The 19,532-nt window shown below is 39.9% G+C and overlaps 1 protein-coding gene across 5 annotated transcripts in view; it reads left to right on the top strand.

Annotated features, from left to right (window-relative positions):
- IKZF4 (IKAROS family zinc finger 4) overlaps positions 1–15,579 on the top strand; it is an 80,790-nt gene extending 65,211 nt beyond the window's left edge. For all 5 annotated transcript variants that reach the window (XM_039326757.1, XM_039326758.1, XM_039326759.1 and 2 more), the window contains 3 exons: positions 8,093–8,242; positions 9,031–9,162; positions 9,392–15,579. In XM_039326757.1, coding sequence (XP_039182691.1) covers positions 8,093–8,242; positions 9,031–9,162; positions 9,392–10,140 — 1,031 coding nt within the window. In that variant the 3' untranslated portion in view covers positions 10,141–15,579. The remainder of the gene's footprint in view (positions 1–8,092; positions 8,243–9,030; positions 9,163–9,391) is intronic.
- The last annotated feature ends 3,953 nt before the right edge of the window (positions 15,580–19,532 follow it).

Raw genomic sequence — 19,532 nt, 5'->3', positions numbered from 1 at the left:
ATTTCTTTGTCCAATAGATAAATATGAGATATTGTCCTTGAATAAAATAAAAAATGGTATTGATTGTTGATATGGGAATGAGTGGAAGGCTTCACAAAGATATTCTCAAATATGTCATTTTATGCTTTTAATATAATAACAGATTATTTTTGTAAAGAGTGAAATCAGTTCATCTATCAAGTTATTGTTTTTTCTTTTCCTTGGTTTCTTTATATGGATTGTGTTGGGGTTTTTTAACTTCATAAGTGTTTTTATATATTTGTGATACTTGTCACTTCATTTCAGGTGTCACATTGGAGAAATGATTGTTAGATTTGTCATTATTATGATAGTTTCTTTAGTTCCCCAGATCCATCTAATGATTTCTTATCCAGACAAATTACCTGTTGTAAGACAGAAAACATTTGAGTTGCACAGGCCTATTCTTTGTGTAAGAACAATGTCTCTGTTGTAGAGGACCTTGCAGAATTGGTCCAATAAAAAATAACTGAACTTTATCCTATTCACAAAATCAACATCTTGACCGCTGTTCTCTGTTATATTAGAATTTTATAGACTAAAATTAGGTATGTTCCGGTCTCTCTATTATCTTGATATGAGTAAGCTACATGACACTTTCCAGACATTTTTAATTTATATCTCTTGATAATTGTCCATATTTGCTGCTGCTGCAAAAGTTCAAGGATCCTGAAAGGCATTATTAGATTGCCTAACTTTGACGATCATGCTTTGCAGTTTTATATGAATAATATTAATGGGACACTTTACATTGCTCCTATGGCATTTCTTAATATTTTTGTAAAATTCACAGTATCCAGATTCACTTGGAATCTTAGTTATTCTTATGTTCTTATTATTGTGAAATGATCTAGTTTCAGTAAATTTCAAGGTATGCAAATTTTCCATTAACAGCTAATATGATTCACAGTTTAAAATAGTAACATTTCTGATCTGGAACAGGAATACAGTCATTCACGTTATTGCTAAAGCTAACCTATAATTGTTTAAAATTTAGACCTGATTATCCAGAAGGGGTATTATCTGTTGCCAGTGAATAAAGCTGGATGAACTTGAACACAGCCAAGTCAGAGAACATTAGTCATTCTTTCTTTCTTTTTATGACCCTTTAATCCCTTTATTCGGAGTGGAATTGGGGTAACTGAATGGAACTGAGTGTTTATGGGCCAGATGCCCTATGTCAGTGGTGGTGAACCTATGTGCCTCTCTGTGGGCACATGCACCGTCTCCCCAGCCCCGCCTCCTCCCACGGCCCCCTCCTCACCAGCAGCCCTCCCCCAGAGGAGAGTTGCCCCTGGGCGCGACCCACACAAAGCAGCAGAGCCAAGGACATGGTAGCTAGGGAGTGGGGACAAGACTCTGCCCTTGCGCCCCGTTGCATGCAGATGAGGCTGCGGGGCATGGGCAGAGGGCATGGGCGCTGCTGGGCTGCCTGGGTGATCTGTGGTGGGCCGTGGAGGTGCTGGGTGGCCCAGTGGGCAGGGTGGAGCGGGGACGGGGGTGGGGGGCAGTTTTGGGGCACTCGGTCTCTAAAAGGTTTGCCATCATTGCCCTATGTGGAATTCGCAGCAGATATTTTCTATTTGTGCCCTGATAGAGAAACATCTGCTGCTGCAAAGGATTGAACTCTCAACCTTCCAAGTAGGAATCGAGCATCTTCACTTCTAGGCCACTGCAGCACTAAATAATTTTTTTTGTTTTGTTTTCTTGTTTATTTATTAAAATCTGAATGTATGAATATAGCAGCCTCTGTTGCACAGCTGAGGATAGAATGAAGTTTGTTCTCGTCTGTACTGTAATGGGAGAGATGGACAAAATGGAGAGGAGAATGCGCATTCCAATGCTAGTGGCCATACATTTATAGAGCAGCCTATCTGGTTTTTTTCAGATCTGTAGTTCTGACTCTACTTGGGATAGTGTTTTTGTTGCATTCTGGGTGCTATGATATTCCTCATGTCTTGATTGATTTGACTGTCAGTGATTTGTAGTACAAGTAGCTATATACTTGGAGAATCATAAGTATTTGATCTTCCTGAAGAATGTTCCGTTTTACATAAATCAGTTGTCACTATGTCTAACCAGTTTCCATTTGGATTGATCCAGGTAACAGCAAGTCCAATCTTCTTGAATTTTTTCACACTTTGGCCAGAACATCTGTAGTGTGCTTAGCATGAATTCAGTACTATTTGGTGTGTAACAATTGACACCTAAAAAAAAAAAAAGCTGAAGTTTTGGGTTTATTTAGTAGCCATTAATGGAAAGGTGTTGGCATTTGCTATCAAGTGATTGGCTGAAGTTTGGGGTTTATTTAGTAGCCATTAATGGAAAGGTGTTGGCATTTGCTATCAAGTGATTGGCCTTTGTGAAGATCAATTCAGCATTGTTCTGGAACATTAGGATAAGTCAATGTTTTTTGTGAGTATTGGCATATTTAAATGTCAGTATCCCATCTTCAGAACAAGACTTGCTCGCCTACTGAAGGGACTGGCTGGAATTGGTGGACTACATTAAATTGCTTGTAATAGTGGCTATTAATGCAGAAGAATTGTATCATTTAACATGGTTGGGAACATAATTCCTGTACTGCTATTTGTGATTTTACTGTCAGCTTCTCCATTGATTCTGCTTGTCATAAGCCAACCGTAAAGTACACAAATGGTAATCACATGACCATGGGACACTGCACAATCGTAAATGCCTACCAGATGCAAAGCACTCAAGTCTCAATCACATGACCATAGGGATACTGTGTGAAGACTGGTCATAAAGTTACTTTCTAAGCACCATGGTTACTTTGAATGGTCACTAAACAGGACAGTTGTGAAGCTAGAATCTCCTGTATATACAGGGTAATTACAGGTAGACTTCGCTTAACCACTCATTCAGTGACTGTTGAAACTTAACAGTGTTGCTAAACAAGTGATACTTACAACCAGTCTTCATAGTTGCAGCCATCACAGTGTCCCTGTGATTACCTCATTACAATCCAAGCTGTTCAGTGACCAGCTCGCAACTCCAACATTACAATGTCGAGCAATGATTCATGATCACCATTGCAGCCTACACTGCCAGTTTCCATAAAGCAAAGTCAATGAGGAAGCTGGCAGGAGATTGCAAATGGTGACCATGGGATTCATAGGATTCACTTAACAATGACAACCAGAAGTGCTGGAACTGCTGTTGCTAAGTGGCATGGTCAATAGGCTTTATGACCACATTGCTTAGGGACAGAAACTCCAGTTCCAGTTACTGTTGTTAACCTGTAAACTGAATGTTGGCAGCTGTGCATATACATTTCTCAGGTAATCTGTCTGAATAGATATGTTGATACACAAAACCCCAGTAATACTTTTTTTCAGTGTCAGAGGAATTCTGTTCCCAATCTTACTTTTTCCTTCTAGAATTATTTCCAAATGAGACTACTGGGTCTTATTTAGCTCTACTGAAAAAGAAAAGAAACTAGCTAATAATCTAATTTAGTCGGTGGCCAACTATGGGAATGTCTATGTGGGAAGCAAGAAAGCAGTAATAGATTTTCAAATGTAGTCTTCAACAACAGATAGTGAGAAATATACTGTATGGCTTCTGATGTTGTAATTAATATCTAGTCATCAGAACCACAAATCCTGATAGTCTTATCCTCCATGAATGTATGATCTCTTTCTAAAGATATCAGTACATCTTTTGGTAGCAAATTCCATATTAAAGTACTGTGTAGAAAAAATACTTCCTTTTATTTGTCCATAAATCTCCCACCATTAAGGATCGTTAGATAACTACTCAAAGTTATGGTACTGAGACAAAGCTTCCTTTCTGTTTTTTTCCATATATGTGTAATTTTCTATGGCAAAAAGGTTCAGATGTTGTAATCTGTAGACATAGGGGAATTACTTCACTCACTTTGTTCAGGTTGGTTTTCATTTTGGGTAATCCAGCTCTGTAGTAATTTTGTTTTACATTTGTCCCAGATTCTTTATAGATGTTCCAAGTTTAGTCACACTGTAGATCTGTATAAATGCACAGTGATATTGACTGCAATACTTCATTTTTTTTTTCCTCTAATAATTCCGTGCATCGCTTTTTGGGGTGATTTACACTGAGCTGTATTTTAGATTTTTAAAATATTTTTTTATTAAAAGCTTTACAAAGCATTTAAAACTAACACAAACTAATAAAAGAGTAGAAGCAGGAAAGAAAAGTAAAAAGTGGGAAAGGAAGGGAAGAGAAGGGAATCAATTTTTTTTGCAGCAAATATGTGTACAGCTATGTAATATATAAGTATTTTTTTCTGTTATCCAGTCTTTTTTTCTAATCAAAACCACAAATCATAAATGCATTTTCTTTCCATTTCATGCAAAAAAAATCCATAAGGAGTTTCCAGTCAATCATAAATGTAGGTATTGTTTTTTTTTCTTTGATCAAAGAAGTTACTTTAGCCATCTCCAGACATTCCATCATCTTCACCAGCCATTCCTCTGTTGTAGGTAGTTTGGAATCTTTCCATTTTTGAGGATATGTCTCACTGCAGTTGTCATACATAAAAGGAGAGTTCCATGACTTTTTTTTTGTTGCTTGTCCATTCATTCCAAAAGAAAATCTCTGGTTTCAGTTGCAGTTTAACTTTTAAAATTGTGCTGCTGCACATTACATTGACCAGTCTCTCCAGATCCTCATTACTACCCCATATTTTCTTGCCTGGTAATCACCACCAGTTAGACACCATCAGGATATATGGGAAAGCTCTTGGGTTGTTGTTGTTGTTTTTTGCCATAATAGACATCTCTTGCTTACACTGAGTTGCCATTCCTACTTGAATGCTTATTCCCTAGTTTCAACCAATAACTTTGAAGGTCTAAGCTACATTTTTGACTGAATCGCTTCAAATTGGTGGGTATCATCAGCAGATTTACTCTTACTGCTTATACTTAACTTCCAGTTATTTATGGCTATATTAGAAAAGACTGCTGCAAACACCATGAAGATGATATTTAATTCCTGGCAATCTCTGAGTTTTAGTAGTTTAGCACTTTACATTGAAAAAGCATGTTTTGATAAATCACCAGTTATATCCTAGAAGCCATGGTCTATTCATTGGGAAATTCAGCTTCAGTAGAAGAGCCATTGCTTATAGTGTTTATAGTATCACTTTATAAAAAAAAGGTACAAGGAAGTAGTTATTCCTATATATGAAGTTGCAATCTGTTCAAACTATTGATTCACAGTATACTCACCAAGGGCATTTCTGCAGAGTTTGACTCTGTAGAGAAGCAGTGCTTTCTTTTCCCATCCTTTATTGCATCACTATATATTTTTTTTCACCAAACTTCCAGGTGTTTAGTGACAAACACAACTGTCAGTTATAGATATGGGAAATAAAACATAAGTATTGGGATAGTTAGTATATGCAAATAATAAAATCATACACCAGCAGATTATTAATGGAAAAAATAGCAGAAATGGGAATAGCAACATCCTTATTACTGTTTGGGGTTGTGCAGCTGTAAAAATAGCTTGTCCACCTGGGGGAGGTAAGACAGGAATAATTTATCATCTCCCTTCCCATCCACCCTATAACATGATATGCTATCCTTGAGTGAGGCAGTTCCTTTTATCTATGAAGATCTGCCTACAAAACAAAATCGAGAAATTGTAACCCAGATCAGCACATGTCATTGTTTAGAATGAGGTCCAACCAGGATGAATAGACTGGGGTTTCCTCCTGTGTGATCACCTCATTTCAAAAACGTTCCTTTTTGTTCTCTCTGTAGCTGTAAATGTTTGAGCTGGTTATTTGCATTTTACCAGTTTTGCTACAAATTCAATTCCTAAACAAATGTCAAAGTTATCATAGTCTTTCTCTGTTCATTGCATCTTTTTTAAAGTAAGCTGGGAAATTGTATTTCCTGTTTCATTATTTTATTATTTGTTCCAGAAACTAGGCCCTAAGAATTAATTTGAATATTAAAATCAAGAATGGGTAGGTTAGAAAGCATTCATATGTTTTTCACAGTGAATCAGCTTCATCTCATATGAAGTTTAGGATGGGGAATTCACCCCCAATAAACAAATAACAAACAAATAAATACAGTGCTTAAAAGTTATTTACACAGTAGTCCATGGACCTCTTTCTCCTCCTTCTACTAGAAGTACCAATTGCCTAGAACCACTAGAACAGTGGTTCTCAACCTTTTTAATGCCGTGACCCCCGACCGGTCGTAAGTCGAGGACTACTCAACCGGTCGTAAGTCGAGGACTACTCAACTGGTGCAGCACCGTTTGCAGACTGGGACTTTTGGTGGGCTCAGCAGGGCAGAGACAGCCTGGACAATTCCTATTGGCTTTTGAAAGCCAATAGAATTAAACTCTATTCAAGAGAGTCTATTCTATTGGCTTTCAAAAGCCAATAGAATAAAAGGGAGTAGCACAGCTAAGGAAAAGGGGGAAAAAATGGCGAACTGCGTTGTTTGGCGACCCCCGTGAAATGGTCGTTCGACCCCAAATGGGGTCCCGACCCACAGGTTGAGAACCACTGCACTAGAAGGAATCTGATATCGTTATGGGGAAATGGTTATTACAGTATTTCTCATGAGAGGAATTGGAACTGAAGTCTTGTGCTGCTCTCAAAAAGATGAAAAAGAAATAACTCTTTGAAACTGGCAAGACAAGAACTAAAGGTTTCCATGTCAGATTATCAGCTAAAATCAAGAGCTTTTCAAGGTTCTAAAGAGATCAGCCAAATATCAGTTGGCATGGAAATGTGGAAATAAAAAGCCTAAAATTGAAACTCTGGAGCACAACCCTACGTGTAAAGCATTGACTTCTGTATTCTGCAGTGTACATATGGTTTTATTATTGTCAGCATTACAGACTCAATTTTGCCAAGTAGTTTCTATGAGAAAATAAGTTTCTGGAGAACCCAGATTCACAACTGCATTCTCAGACAGTGTTCGTTTTGTCCTTACAAGGACCATGCAACAAAAATCCATATTATTTTTATTGTACAAATGGGGAACCAAGTATAACTCTCCAAGTATATGTGAGACAAAAACCCAACACCTGAACTTTCTGAAATTAGTGTAGTGCAGCGGTTCTCAACCTATGGATCGCGACCCCATTTGGGGCCGATCAACCATTTCATGGGGGTCGCCGAGCAAGGCTGTCCGCCATTTTTTTCCCCTTTTCTGGCGGGTGCCTTACCTGCCTTGGGCTGGGCCAGCTGGTGGCCCAGCCAGTGGTCGGCCTGCTCCATCTCTGCCGCTTGCCAGCTACGCCTCGGCCGGCGCAGGGGGCGGCACCACACATGCGGGGCACTCCCGGGCAGGGAAAGTCCTCGACTTACGACCGGTTGGGGAGTCCTCGACTTACGACCGGTTTAGTCCTTGACTTACGACCGGTTTAGTCCTCGACTTATGACTGGTTGGGGGTCGCGGCATTAAAAAGGTTGAGAACCACTGGTGTAGTGCATTGTTTAGGTGAGAAAACGGAACTTTAAACCTGAAATTTCAGCAAGTGGGCATTATCTGTTGCCCTAACTATCTTCTTCAAGAATCAGTGGCTAAAAGTGAACCTATACCTTTATTCCAGAACACATTACACCTGCCCAAAATGTTCCTAGCTGATTTGTATACCAAAACATATGTAGCTCAGTCAAACGTCTTGATATAAACAGCTCTCCAACTGATACCTGTGATTCCTTCAGAAGTTGTGGTTCTGAAGAAGTTCCTCATAGCTGTGATTGCCTCCAGAAGTTGTGGGTGCTCCCTCACTGGCGGCTTTTAAGAAGAGACTGGACAGCCACCTGTCTGAAATGGTATAGGGTCTCCTGCTTGAGCAGGTCCCTTCCAACTCTGTTGTTCTGTTATTCTGATTCATTTCATTCCGTGTCTGCACCAGTTTTTAGTAATCGGGAACAAAACAGAAGTTATACTGACAGCGTAGCAGGCTTACATCATATACGTCTGGTCCCAAGCAAGCTGTCCACACTTCCCAATTCTTGCTGATCCATAGTTTGCTATGATAGTTCAGAAATATAATTTGTATTATAGGGCTTCTTTTGTTTCTGTTTTCTTTTTAGTCTCTTCCCCCACAGTTGGCAAGCCCTACAAATGCAACTATTGTGGTCGCAGCTACAAGCAGCAAAGCACGTTGGAAGAGCACAAGGAACGCTGTCACAACTACCTGCAAAGTCTTAACACTGAACCACAGTCGCTGGCTGGCCAGCAAGGTGAGCCTGCTGCTAGGCTGGAACAGAGACCCATTGGTTATTATCCACTAAGGATTGTCTACATTTGGGAAATGTTGCCAATGTTAAAAAAAAAAAACAAAAACGGGAGGATCATTGAGGATGGCACAGGCTACCTATACAGACCAGCTCTATAGCTCAATCTTCCCACCCTGAGGTTTACCTAGTGGGTTGAGTTATTGCTGCTCCTGTGCCCTGGTAGTTTAGCTATCAGTACAGATGACTGAGAATGATTGCTAAATGAGGCAGTCATTAAACAAGGACTACTTGTATGTTGATTGTGAATTTTGGAATTTGGAAGTCTATCACATCTGGAAGCTATCCGTTTGAAAAATAACTGGTCCCAGTTGGTACTGAGCCCCTTTTCCAAATGCCTTTTATAGTCACTGTAGCTTCATTAATATTTTATAAATCAGGACTAAGATTCTCATTTCTAGGACAGATGGAAACTAGCTTTAGTGGCCAAACACGCAGGACGGGAGACAGGAGAGGTGCTGACACTTAAACACCATGAAGCAGGAGAACAGAAGCTAAATGGAATAATCACAGACGTAGACAACAGGCTCTAATAGGGTTGATTCAAGTTAGCACTGGCTGCAAGTTGTAACCTTATCCGTTTTGCTGTGAGATTTTTTTCCCCTCCAATAAATTAATTATCGGTATCATTCATTCATGGCTTTCATAATCTTGCACAAATATTTTTAAAAAGGAAGATAGGGTAGAATTAATGTGGACAACCCAAAATGAAACCAATTTTGTTTTATTATCAGGTGACGAGATGCGAGACTTGGAAATGGTGCCGGACTCCATGCTTCATTCCTCAGCAGATCGGCCAATCTTTATTGACCGACTAGCCAACAGCATCACCAAACGAAAACGCTCCACACCTCAGAAATTTGTAGGTAAGGTGCATCTCAAGCATTTCTAGAAAAAGGGCTGGTGTTCTTGTGAGCCAAGAGTTGTTGGATTACAATACAGGATGTCTTGGGTGCTTCTTCCTGGGCGAAAGACGTCCCATCTATAGGTTTTTATAATGTTGCTTTCTATCAGCATTATTTGTCTTAGTCTCATCGTAGGCTTTCCATCTGATACTAGAATTTGTACCCTGATCTCTTTTATCCTATGCATGAGGAGAGAAGCAGATGCGGTATAGCCTCTCTGATATGGCATATGATGTCAACTCCAGCTTTGAGAAGGACGTGGAGATGGTGGCTGCCCACCATCCCATGGACCCTAGCTTTGGCAGTTCATTGTCGTTCATGGGAGCAGAACATTTGCGCCCCCTCAGACTCCCACCCACAAACTGCATCTCTGAGATCACACCTGTCATCAGCTCTGTCTACACTCAAATCCAGCCCCTCCCAGGCAGGTTGGAAATTGCAAGTAGTCGGGAAGCTGCCGAAGGCCACGAGGACCTTCCCGATGGGACACAGATTGTGTATCGGGCATCACGGGAGCCAAGCATGGTATCGCCTAGCAATGGTTGCCAGGATTCCACAGACACTGAGAGCATCCATGAGGAGAGAGGCTCACACCAGCCACTGCTGTCCAGCATTGGGAATTGCAGCAGCAGCCGGCAGAGTCCAGCCTACGCCAAAGAGGACCCCAAATTACAGGAGGGCATCATTCCCACCACTACTCGGTCAACTCCCAGTTCAGCCAAAGAAGCCCTGCGTGTGGTGAATGATGAAGGGGAACAGGTAAAAGCCTTCAAATGTGAGCACTGCCGGATCTTATTCCTGGACCACGTCATGTTCACCATCCATATGGGCTGCCATGGCTTCAGAGACCCTTTTGAATGCAACATCTGTGGCTATCACAGCCAAGACCGGTACGAGTTCTCTTCCCACATAGTGCGAGGGGAACATAAAGTAGGCTAATCTTACTCTGTCCCCTTATTCATCTCTCCCCATCACTAGTGCTCTATCCTAGTTGGGCATGGAACTGTTCATTTCTTTTGTACTCCTTTGCACTGACTTTGGCTAAAAAAGAGAAATGTTTAAAAAAAAAAAAAGAACCCTAAGTTTTAAAAAAAAAAAATCCAATGAACTTGAGCCGGGGAGGAGCTCATAACATTTTGCCTTTCTCTATGGTGTGTTATTTAAAAGTTGATAATTAATTTTACATTTTTTGTTTTTCTCTCACATTTGTAGTTATTTATTAATTCCTTCCTTCCTCTAAATAGATTTTTCAGTTATTTCACCTGGAATGTCCTCTTTTGAGGAGCAAGTAAGGGCTGGCACACAGACCAGCAGCAAGCTTGACTCTAAGGTTAAGGTCTCTTCTTCTTCCATTTGGACATTTTTTTGGTTTCAGTTCCCATATTTCTGTTAAGCTACCATGTTAGGTATTAAGAACCTCAGATCAGGTGCTAAACACATTATAGAGCTTCCCCCTTTTAAGGGGCTAGGAAAGCCACGGCCTGAGGTATATTACTGTTCAGATGAACCGTATATATCTTCTTTTTATGGGTGGCTGTGAAACGGAGCGTATAAAAGTATCATGCTAGGAACGCTAAGGTCCCAGAACTTAATACCTCTGTGCATCTACTTAGCTTTGAACTGACTTGTATTATTTTCTCTGTTGGGGCCCAGAAGGTATAGTGAATTTTGCATCTGGTGTTGATGAAGGAGCTACAGTGTTTCAAGGAAGATGATGAGCACTTTGTATAGGAAGAATGCTGCCTTTCCATATTGGACCGAGAATCAGCATTGGGGAAACAAACGCTGTTTCCAGGATGCAGTGAAGGAATCTTAACATCTGGTTAAAATCTGTGATGCTTCTAAAGAGTCTGGGATGTCTTGTCTTCTCTCCAGATAGGTTGTCTGAGGTGATTTTCTTTGCGCTTCCGTGGTTAGCACTTAAAAGAATAATGATTGCTAAAGACTGTAGAAACAGGGTAGGCAAAATGTAACTTTCACAAGGCCCGTCATGTCTCAGTACCGTCTGAGCTGGCTAGGATTAATGGGAGTACAGCAACATTTGGAGACTCAAAGATTGCCAATCCAAGCTTTGGAAGAGGTAAGCCTCCTAGGTGAGTGCATGTCTTTAACTTTTCTCTCCCAATGTGCAGGTTCTTTAGACAGCATTGGTGAGCCTGGCTTTGCTGAATAGGAATTGATTTGTAAGATGGAGGTATTTTCATTCAGAGGTAAGAAGGATGCTAGCAATGATTGCTGGAGTCAGCTTAGGAATTTCTTTACATCTACTAGAGCCAAAGGAATGAGGAGTAAACTGCCAGTGTCTCTGTTCCAGTGCCTAACTTACACCTCATTCAGATTCCCAGCATCAGTTATTGCTGAGCAGTTGGAACTGGACTTAGTTTCCAGGTCAGTTTAGCTATCCTTGTTTGTGTCAGTCAGTTATAAGCCTTATGGGTCTGTGTCCAGAAAGCATGAGCAAGATCTGAGAGTAGCAGCCTTGTGGTGAAAGTTCTCTATATCCATGGAATAGATCACACTGCTCATCCCAAACTTAGGGGACCTAAGGTTTGCAGTGAGAGTTTCAGTTTTCTTAAAGAGAAATCTTTTTTCCAGATCAAAGGCAACAACTTCTAAACTGATTTTGCTGAAAAAGCAAAAGAAACGAAGCAAGATCTGCATAGTAACAAGTCCTGTTTGTTCACAGGTACATGGCCCAGGGTGTCAGAGGGGATCATTAGATTTCTGCAGCAAGGGCCCTGCAAGGACACTTTATTATGTGTGCTTTTGTGTCTTAAAAACTTTGATCATCATCAAGGGCAAAAAAACTCCATTCTGTAATTGGTTGCAGATTGCTGCTGATAATAGGCTGTAGGCAAGAGATAAAACACCACTTGTCGGTATTATGCAGTCATTTCCACCTCCCCAGTCTGAGTGGAAATCTTGTTGATAATTGTTTTTTAAGAGGGTAATCACCAAATTAGAAGGGCTATATGCTGAGCCAATAAAACTTGAAGCTTACCTTTTTCCGGAGCTTGCTCCATCTTTATCTGTTGGAAACATCTCATCTGACGGAAAGGGGTATATGATTAAAATAGTCTCTCTAGTCTTAGCTGGGTAGTGGATGTGACAAAAAGGGGAGTGCTTTTGGTTTAGATAAATCCCTTATTGCATTTACTCAACAGCAGCCCAGGGAATTGTTTCTTTGCAGGATAAACCAAAGGCAGTTCTTTTTCTACTTAAAAAGCAAACCTCAAGCTGCAACATTTTGTTCATTTCCCTTCTTTTTTGCTTTTGTAATGTGAAATACAGAGCTGAGCTTTTTTTAAAAAATAAAATAATAAACAGGCCATGCCAGTTTGTCTAACTGGAAAGGCCTGATTGAATGAGATGTTTTGGAGAATTGGCCAAGGAGATGGGAGTGGAACTTTTCTTTAAATACAGTACCCTGATCCCACTGTTCTGCCATATTTAAAATCTGGTACAATATCACTTTCCTCCTTCAGCTTTCCTCTTTCTCACATTCAGCATAGGAATGGCATCTTAGAGGCTTGGGAGGCATTTTGAGCTGGTCCCAGCAAAGTATGTTTTAGCTTCCGCAAGAGAAGTGAACTACTACAATTTTTGTCATTCTGATTATACTGTGCAATACAAATAAAACATGCTGAGACACTTTGCCAAATTGTTAAGGGAGTTTGAAAGTCCAATTCTTATGGGGTATATTTTTCCTATTAGAATCATACTTCTGGCTCCTTTAGTTCTACTGGCCCTAAGGTCAAGGATTTTTTTTCTCCTATTGATGTACTCATGTCTTCTATTGATGTACATTTAAAGTAATTCAACATTTCTTTGTGACTGTTAATCTAAATCGTTATTTCATGTGACATAGTTTTTTCCCTGTAATAATCTCCATGATTTCAATGCTCATTAGAATGTTTTGTGTGAATTAAATCCTAGAGGGAATTATGGGAGCTCTCCTTTGAATGGAAAAAGTCACCAGAACCAGCTTTTACACCTTGCAATTTGAATGTTTAATATTATCTTGCTCTGAAGGGTGAGATTCCTTCACCACTTACTTTAAAACCATGAAGACTTTTTTTTAAAATTTAACACAATTTGATAAGATTATAATTGAATTCAGGTGTTACTCATAGTATTTGGGCTGTGCTCCAAAATATCAGAGAGAACATATCTTTAGGTTTTTTTCATAATTACTGCTAACACCCTGGGCAAACTTATGAGAAGTTCTGTAAAAGCAAAACATTGGACATCAAAGATGTATTTATTGGATATAATAAAACTTCTAAGCTGATTTCCAATATTCCCAACAACCCACCCCTCCACTGTATTTATTGCCCATTTTGTGAGTATGGAGATGTATGGGTGTGGGTGTCATAGATACATATGCACACACCCCCACACATACATTTGCCCCTCTTTCAGAGCAAGTTATCCAAATATTTGTCCTTAGGAAAGAATTGAGCTACTCAAATAATTGTCTAAGAATTTTAGATTCCTCTGGTGATAACTTTTTCCCTAAAAAAAAGTTAATTCTGGCAGTATAGCCTGTTCATGTAACTGTGCATCTGAAGAAAGTCTGGATGTTTATCATCCAGGTGCTCAGTGTCACAATGGAAGTAGACCTCTGAAAAAAGGGAAGGTGCAGATAGGCCTATATAATAATAATAATAATAAAGAGAACAATCCCTAACTCAGTTGTATGCATGTTTCTTTTCTCATGTGAATCTAGATCTAAATAGGGCATGTATAGTAACTCCCCAGTTATATAGATAGCATTTATCCCTGGTGGGATCAGACAAATAGCACTTCTCTCTAGGTACTTGAGATTCCTGGGCTTCTAGTATGGTATACGTATTCCAGAGGACTGGGATAAAATCCATTTACTTTAGCTGGAGAGCATTATATTGTCTTTAATGAAAAGCAAACATACACACATGAATTAGTAGTTACAAAATCCTATAACCAAATTCCAAAATTATCCAGTTCTGCAAAGAATGGATGCCAACTAATTACGTTTATGTAATCAATATTTTAAGCAAAACTGGAAATCAAACAGCAAGGTTTATATTTGTTTTCTTTCCACATACTGAACTGAATGTGCTGTATGAAGCAAGATAAATACTGTTTCAACAGATTAGAAAATTAAATTTGAGTTAAAGATGCTAGGAGTGTGACTCTTGCTGAGATGTCTCCTTGATGTCTGAACTTTATTATCAATGCCCTGATATTTTCCATGTGAGATGCGAATTACTTCTAATTTCAATAGACAAAATTATGGAAAGATATCTTTGTTCCCCCAATGCAGACTAAATTTTCTGTCAAAGCAATGTAAAACATATTGAACAGCTGACCAGATGTGCTTTCCATCTGAATATATTTGTCAATTAGAGAAAGCATTTATTGGCTTCTTGGAAGATGGCGTTGAGAAGAAAATACGCTTATGAAGTTTTCTTTATTTATGTACTGTTTCTGAAATAGGTATGAAATTTTGACAAGGAAGAAAAAAAAGCTTAGATAGTTGGAAACTGACTTCTTGAAAGCCAAAGATGGCCCTTGGGTGCTTGGCCTCACTTCATTGCCACATTGATAAAGCACCTAAAGTGTCATTTTTACTGGGTTTTTTAAAATCTATCCTTTGTGCCTCCATACAAAGTCCACATTCAGAATTGCTCTGCTTCCCGTTTCTAGTGGGAATAGGACCACTCTATGCAGGAGCCAATTATTTTTGTTGAAGGGGAAATATTAAGACAGTTCTAGATCTAAATGAAGATGTCCAGAACATCATTTGTGAACTCTGTCTACTGCACTGTGGAATGGTACTAATCTCTCTCAGCCCTGCTTCAGGGAACAAGAATCCTGCTTCGGACTTTACATATTACCTCCTGCTTGCCCCCTTTTGTGAAAATGAAAATAGGTTTGTTTTTAGAGAAACAAAAGCTCTGAAATTTCTAAGAAATCAGTGTTCCTTTTTATTTTTTGCTTTCACCTGTATGAAGAGCCTAAAAAACAAATGTAGGAATTTTGTAAAACTCCAGGTCTCTTTAACTTGTGTAAATATATATATTTTTTAACCAGATGTATGAAGAACAAAAAAGATGTGCAATATCCCCAACCCGCTACAATATTCTTCACTTGTTTCTAACAAGCTTTCATTTGTATATTGTTATTGGGTTTGCTGGTGTGGCGCTCTTCCCCTCCTTTTTTTTTTTGGGTGGGGTTAAACTTGCTTTTAAATAAAAGAAAAACCTCTTACTGCAAAAGCTTTTTTGTATTTGTAATATATTGTAAGTACATATTTGTGTAATGGAGATTATACTACTGTTAAGTTTTGTACTGTACTGGCTGAAGGTCTGTTATAAATAAACATGAGTAATTTAACAGTCTGGTTCCTGGCTGTCCTTAACTAATATTATTAATACTTGTGCTGGCTCTTCAGTTTTAGATCAATATCCTAATTCAGTGCCATGTTAATACCTTGCACAGGCTCCCTCATTCCTGCCAATAGATGAGCAGAAGAGCAAATCAGAAGGAAATTTGCTGTGATTCTCTTGCTTGTAAAGAAATCAACAGAGTAGCCTTTAAAGAAGGCAGCCTTTTTGCTTGGGAAGAATAAGCTGAATGCTAAACATCTACCGCAGTGGTTCTCAACATTTTTAATGCCGTCACCCCCAACCGGTCGTAAGTTGAGGACTACTCAACCAGTCGTAAGTTGAGGACTACTCAACTGGTGCAGCACCGTTTGCAGAATGGGACTTTTGGCGGGCTCAGCAGGGCAGAGACAGCCTGGACAATTCCTATTGGCTTTTGAAAGCCAATGGAATTAGACTCTATTCAAGAGAGTCTATTCTACTGGCTTTCAAAAGCCAATAGAATAAAAGGGAGTAGCACAGCTAAGGAAAAGGGGGAAAAAGTGGCGGACTGCGTTGTTTGGTGACCCCCGTGAAATGGTTGTTCGACCCCAAATGGGGTCCCAACCCACAGGTCGAGAACCACTGATCTACCGTATATATCCAAGGATTGACTGTTTTCCATGGCTGCATGGAAACAAAGATAAAATATAAATCAAGGGTGTCAGTCTCTTTTGGCAAGAACACCATCTTGCTCGCCTGACCAGCTGTTGGTCTACAGCAGGGGTAAGCAACCTTGACTCTTTTATGACTCATGGACTTCAACACCCAGAATTCCTGAGCCAGCCAGCCACGAGTCATAGAAGAGCCAAGGTTGCCTACCCCCAGTCTACAGAATGCTTTCTGGTAATATCCCCAGAAGCCAAAACCAATATTGGGCTTTTTTTCCCCTTGTGGCTTAGGAAGAAAGGGAGTAGGAGGTGAACTGCTTCCAATGTGACCTTTAAAAATGATTTAGGGAATTTGGTGGAGCAATCTGAGGGCGGACACGGCTATGATTAGCCTCCCAGAGACTTTTCCATGCTTGTTCTCATCCTTTTTTTTTAAATTCTACATTCCAGAAAATAGGCTGTTTTGCCATTAGACTTATACAGAATGATTTTGAAGGCACTTGAGACCTGCATGAAGGCTATACCCCCACCCCCAGGAATAAAGATGAACCCTAAAGACCTGGCTGGGTCCAGAAGGAGGTGATCCTCTTTCAGAAATGTCCCCAGGGGGTTATCGAGCATGGCACCAGCCTATACCACAGTCCGGGGAGGGAGTGTGGCTACTGTTATCAGATAATCTCTAGCAACCTTCAGGGGCATGGCCCCACAGGTGTCTGGCGGTGAGACCCTCTTTCTTAGGCTGGGCTCAAGGGATCAAGTAGGGCTGCTGCTGCTGTACCAGCCTCCCTGCCGCATGGCAGCTTCCCTACCTATTGTTGTGATTCCGTGCCAGCCTGTGCTCCCAACAGCTGAGTCTGAGGACTCTGAGGAGGAGGTGGAGGAGGCATTTGAAGGGCCATCGGGGCAGAGGGAGGCTCTGATGAATTACAGGACTCACGGTTTGATGCAGAGCGTGGGCCCTCCAGTCGTGTTCCTGATGAAGCTCAGCTATGTGAGGAGAATGAGTCAGACTCGGAGGACTCACACCTGATGGACTTGCTAACTGATGCTCGCACACGTCGTTAATTAGCGAGAGTAAATCAGCAGCAGTCAATACGGCAACTCCAGGGTAAAAGGAGAAGGCAATGAGAGGCAACGCCTTGGGACTGCTGTATAAAAAGAGGAGGTTTGGGCGGTGCTGGTTGCTGAAGGCAACCGTTTGCAAAATACTTCTTGGAATCCTGGTCTGTTCGTCTTGCTTGTGACTACTCTTCTGTTTGCATTGTGTTTCCTGTGGACTATTTCCTTCATTTGGACTTGAGTTTTGCTGTTTATTTATCTTATGAATCTAAAATTAATTGCTAGGTTGAAGTGGCAGAAGCAAAATAAGGAAGAAATGTTTACAACTGCCTTGTTGTTTACCTTTCCAAACTCAACATTTAGGAAAAAGAGGACTAATAATATATAGGATCATAGTTCTGTTTATTAAAATAAAGTCAGACTGCTAGTATTTTTGGCCTCTATGTTAGGCATCTTCTAAAAGTATGTGACTTGTGCATTGGAAGTCTGCTGAATGTGATACCTTGCCATCATGTTAGTTCATTTTTGGAGGAGAGAAAAAGTTATTAAAGTGTCCAAATGCTTAATGACTGAACATCTGGCTCGGGATAAGCATGTCTTGCTTCTGGAATTCTGCCAGCATATATGTAAATTCTATCTTCACAATTATGAACATTAATAACCTCTTTAACACAGTGTTAATATTAAATATAACCTCTTCAACAGGCTAAATTCTTGACCCCACTTCAGAATCTTACGCACAGTCCTATCTAAAGTTGTAAGTAGGGCTTTTCTGAATTCGTATCAAAAATTTTAATTTGTTCTAAAATATGTCCTACACTTTTGGAACAGGTATCACTTTATCATCACCAATAGAGCATTCTTAGGAACTATTATTTCTTCCCTTAGGATGGTACTAACCCTAAGTTTACCAATTTTGTATTCAATTTATTTCTATTTAAATGGCGATGCTGGCCAGAAAACAGCAGGTGGGACATCAGCCACTGAGATAAGGAATTGCTATCTATTTTGCCTCCTACAGTTCCAGAACCTTTAATATATACAACTGAGTAAGTTACAGTAAGTTTGTCTGTCTATATCTGAGGCCAGGTCTCAATAAAATAAAAGTAGCAGCAGCCAATAAAAAATGAGCTCATTTGCTGTTCGTGTTTTGGACTATTTGGCAGGTTTGTCACCCATATTAAAAGGGGTTTGTTTTGTTTTAAAGTCTCCAGCCTATTTTATCAGCAGGGGTTTGGTCCTTGTGCCTTTAACAAGGACGGTAATAGGCTGGGATAGAACACCTATCACAAAAATCTGGTAAACTAACATTCTGAGCTGGGAAGACATTAAGGTCTGAATAAAATATGAAAATATATAATATTGTACCTTGCTTACACCACTGCGTCTCAACCATATATCTCTTAGCCTATCCATCAACCAGTGGAACTGGGACCTATTATGATGGAATCAAAGCACCCATTTTCCCTCAGAAGGATCCCTATGAGTGCATGTAATTTTTTTTTTATGCTTCATGAAAAGTTAAAAAAATAACTAATTAAAATGTCAGGGACTTATCTCGTCTCCATCTTAAATTATTTGAGTCACTCTTCGATATGTTGACCCTTGAGAATTGTACAGCTTTGTCCTCTTAGCAAAGCATTGATTCAGAATGTAGTTCCTTCAGCAGACTGCATGTACGTCTCCCTGTACCCATGCAAGAATTGGAAATACACCCTTTTAAACTGAAAGGGAAGGTGCTAAGTTGTCCTCTACATGCCAACTTTGTAAGTACCCTGATTATACCTAGTTTTGGTGGCACACTAAACATGAATCCTGTTCAGATAATATGAAGAATATAATCCTTCCTTCTAGTCACTGATTTGCCTTTGTATACCAACAACACCTCACACAGGAGGCCAAGTCAGTCACATGGTCACCCATTTTTTATTTTTTCTAGCTGCCACAAAGGAGATTGGGATGCTGTTTGTCACTTCCACCAATCCAGCTTCCTGCCTCTCCATAGCATAAAATAGAAATTGGGCCTCTGTCAGCCTTGGGAGTGGGAAAAATGAAGATACACTGATAAGTAGTTTGCACGATCTTGGGCTGTTTGGGGCTAAAGTTAATTAGTCCTCTGAATTAAGGTCATTTCTTTTAGGATAGAATGTAGGCAGATCATGTTTACCCTACCCTGATCCTGTTAGAATAGATACATAACCACATAACATTCAGCCAGCCAGCTATTTGTATAGGACAGGAGTATCAAACTCAA

The sequence above is a fragment of the Crotalus tigris genome, unplaced genomic scaffold (assembly GCF_016545835.1).
Source record: "Crotalus tigris isolate CLP2741 ecotype Arizona unplaced genomic scaffold, ASM1654583v1 scf7180000024345.2110221, whole genome shotgun sequence".
Classification (NCBI taxonomy): domain Eukaryota; kingdom Metazoa; phylum Chordata; class Lepidosauria; order Squamata; family Viperidae; genus Crotalus; species Crotalus tigris.
The sequence above is the reverse complement of the archived record's forward strand: the minus strand, read 5'-3'. Positions and strand labels throughout refer to the sequence as shown.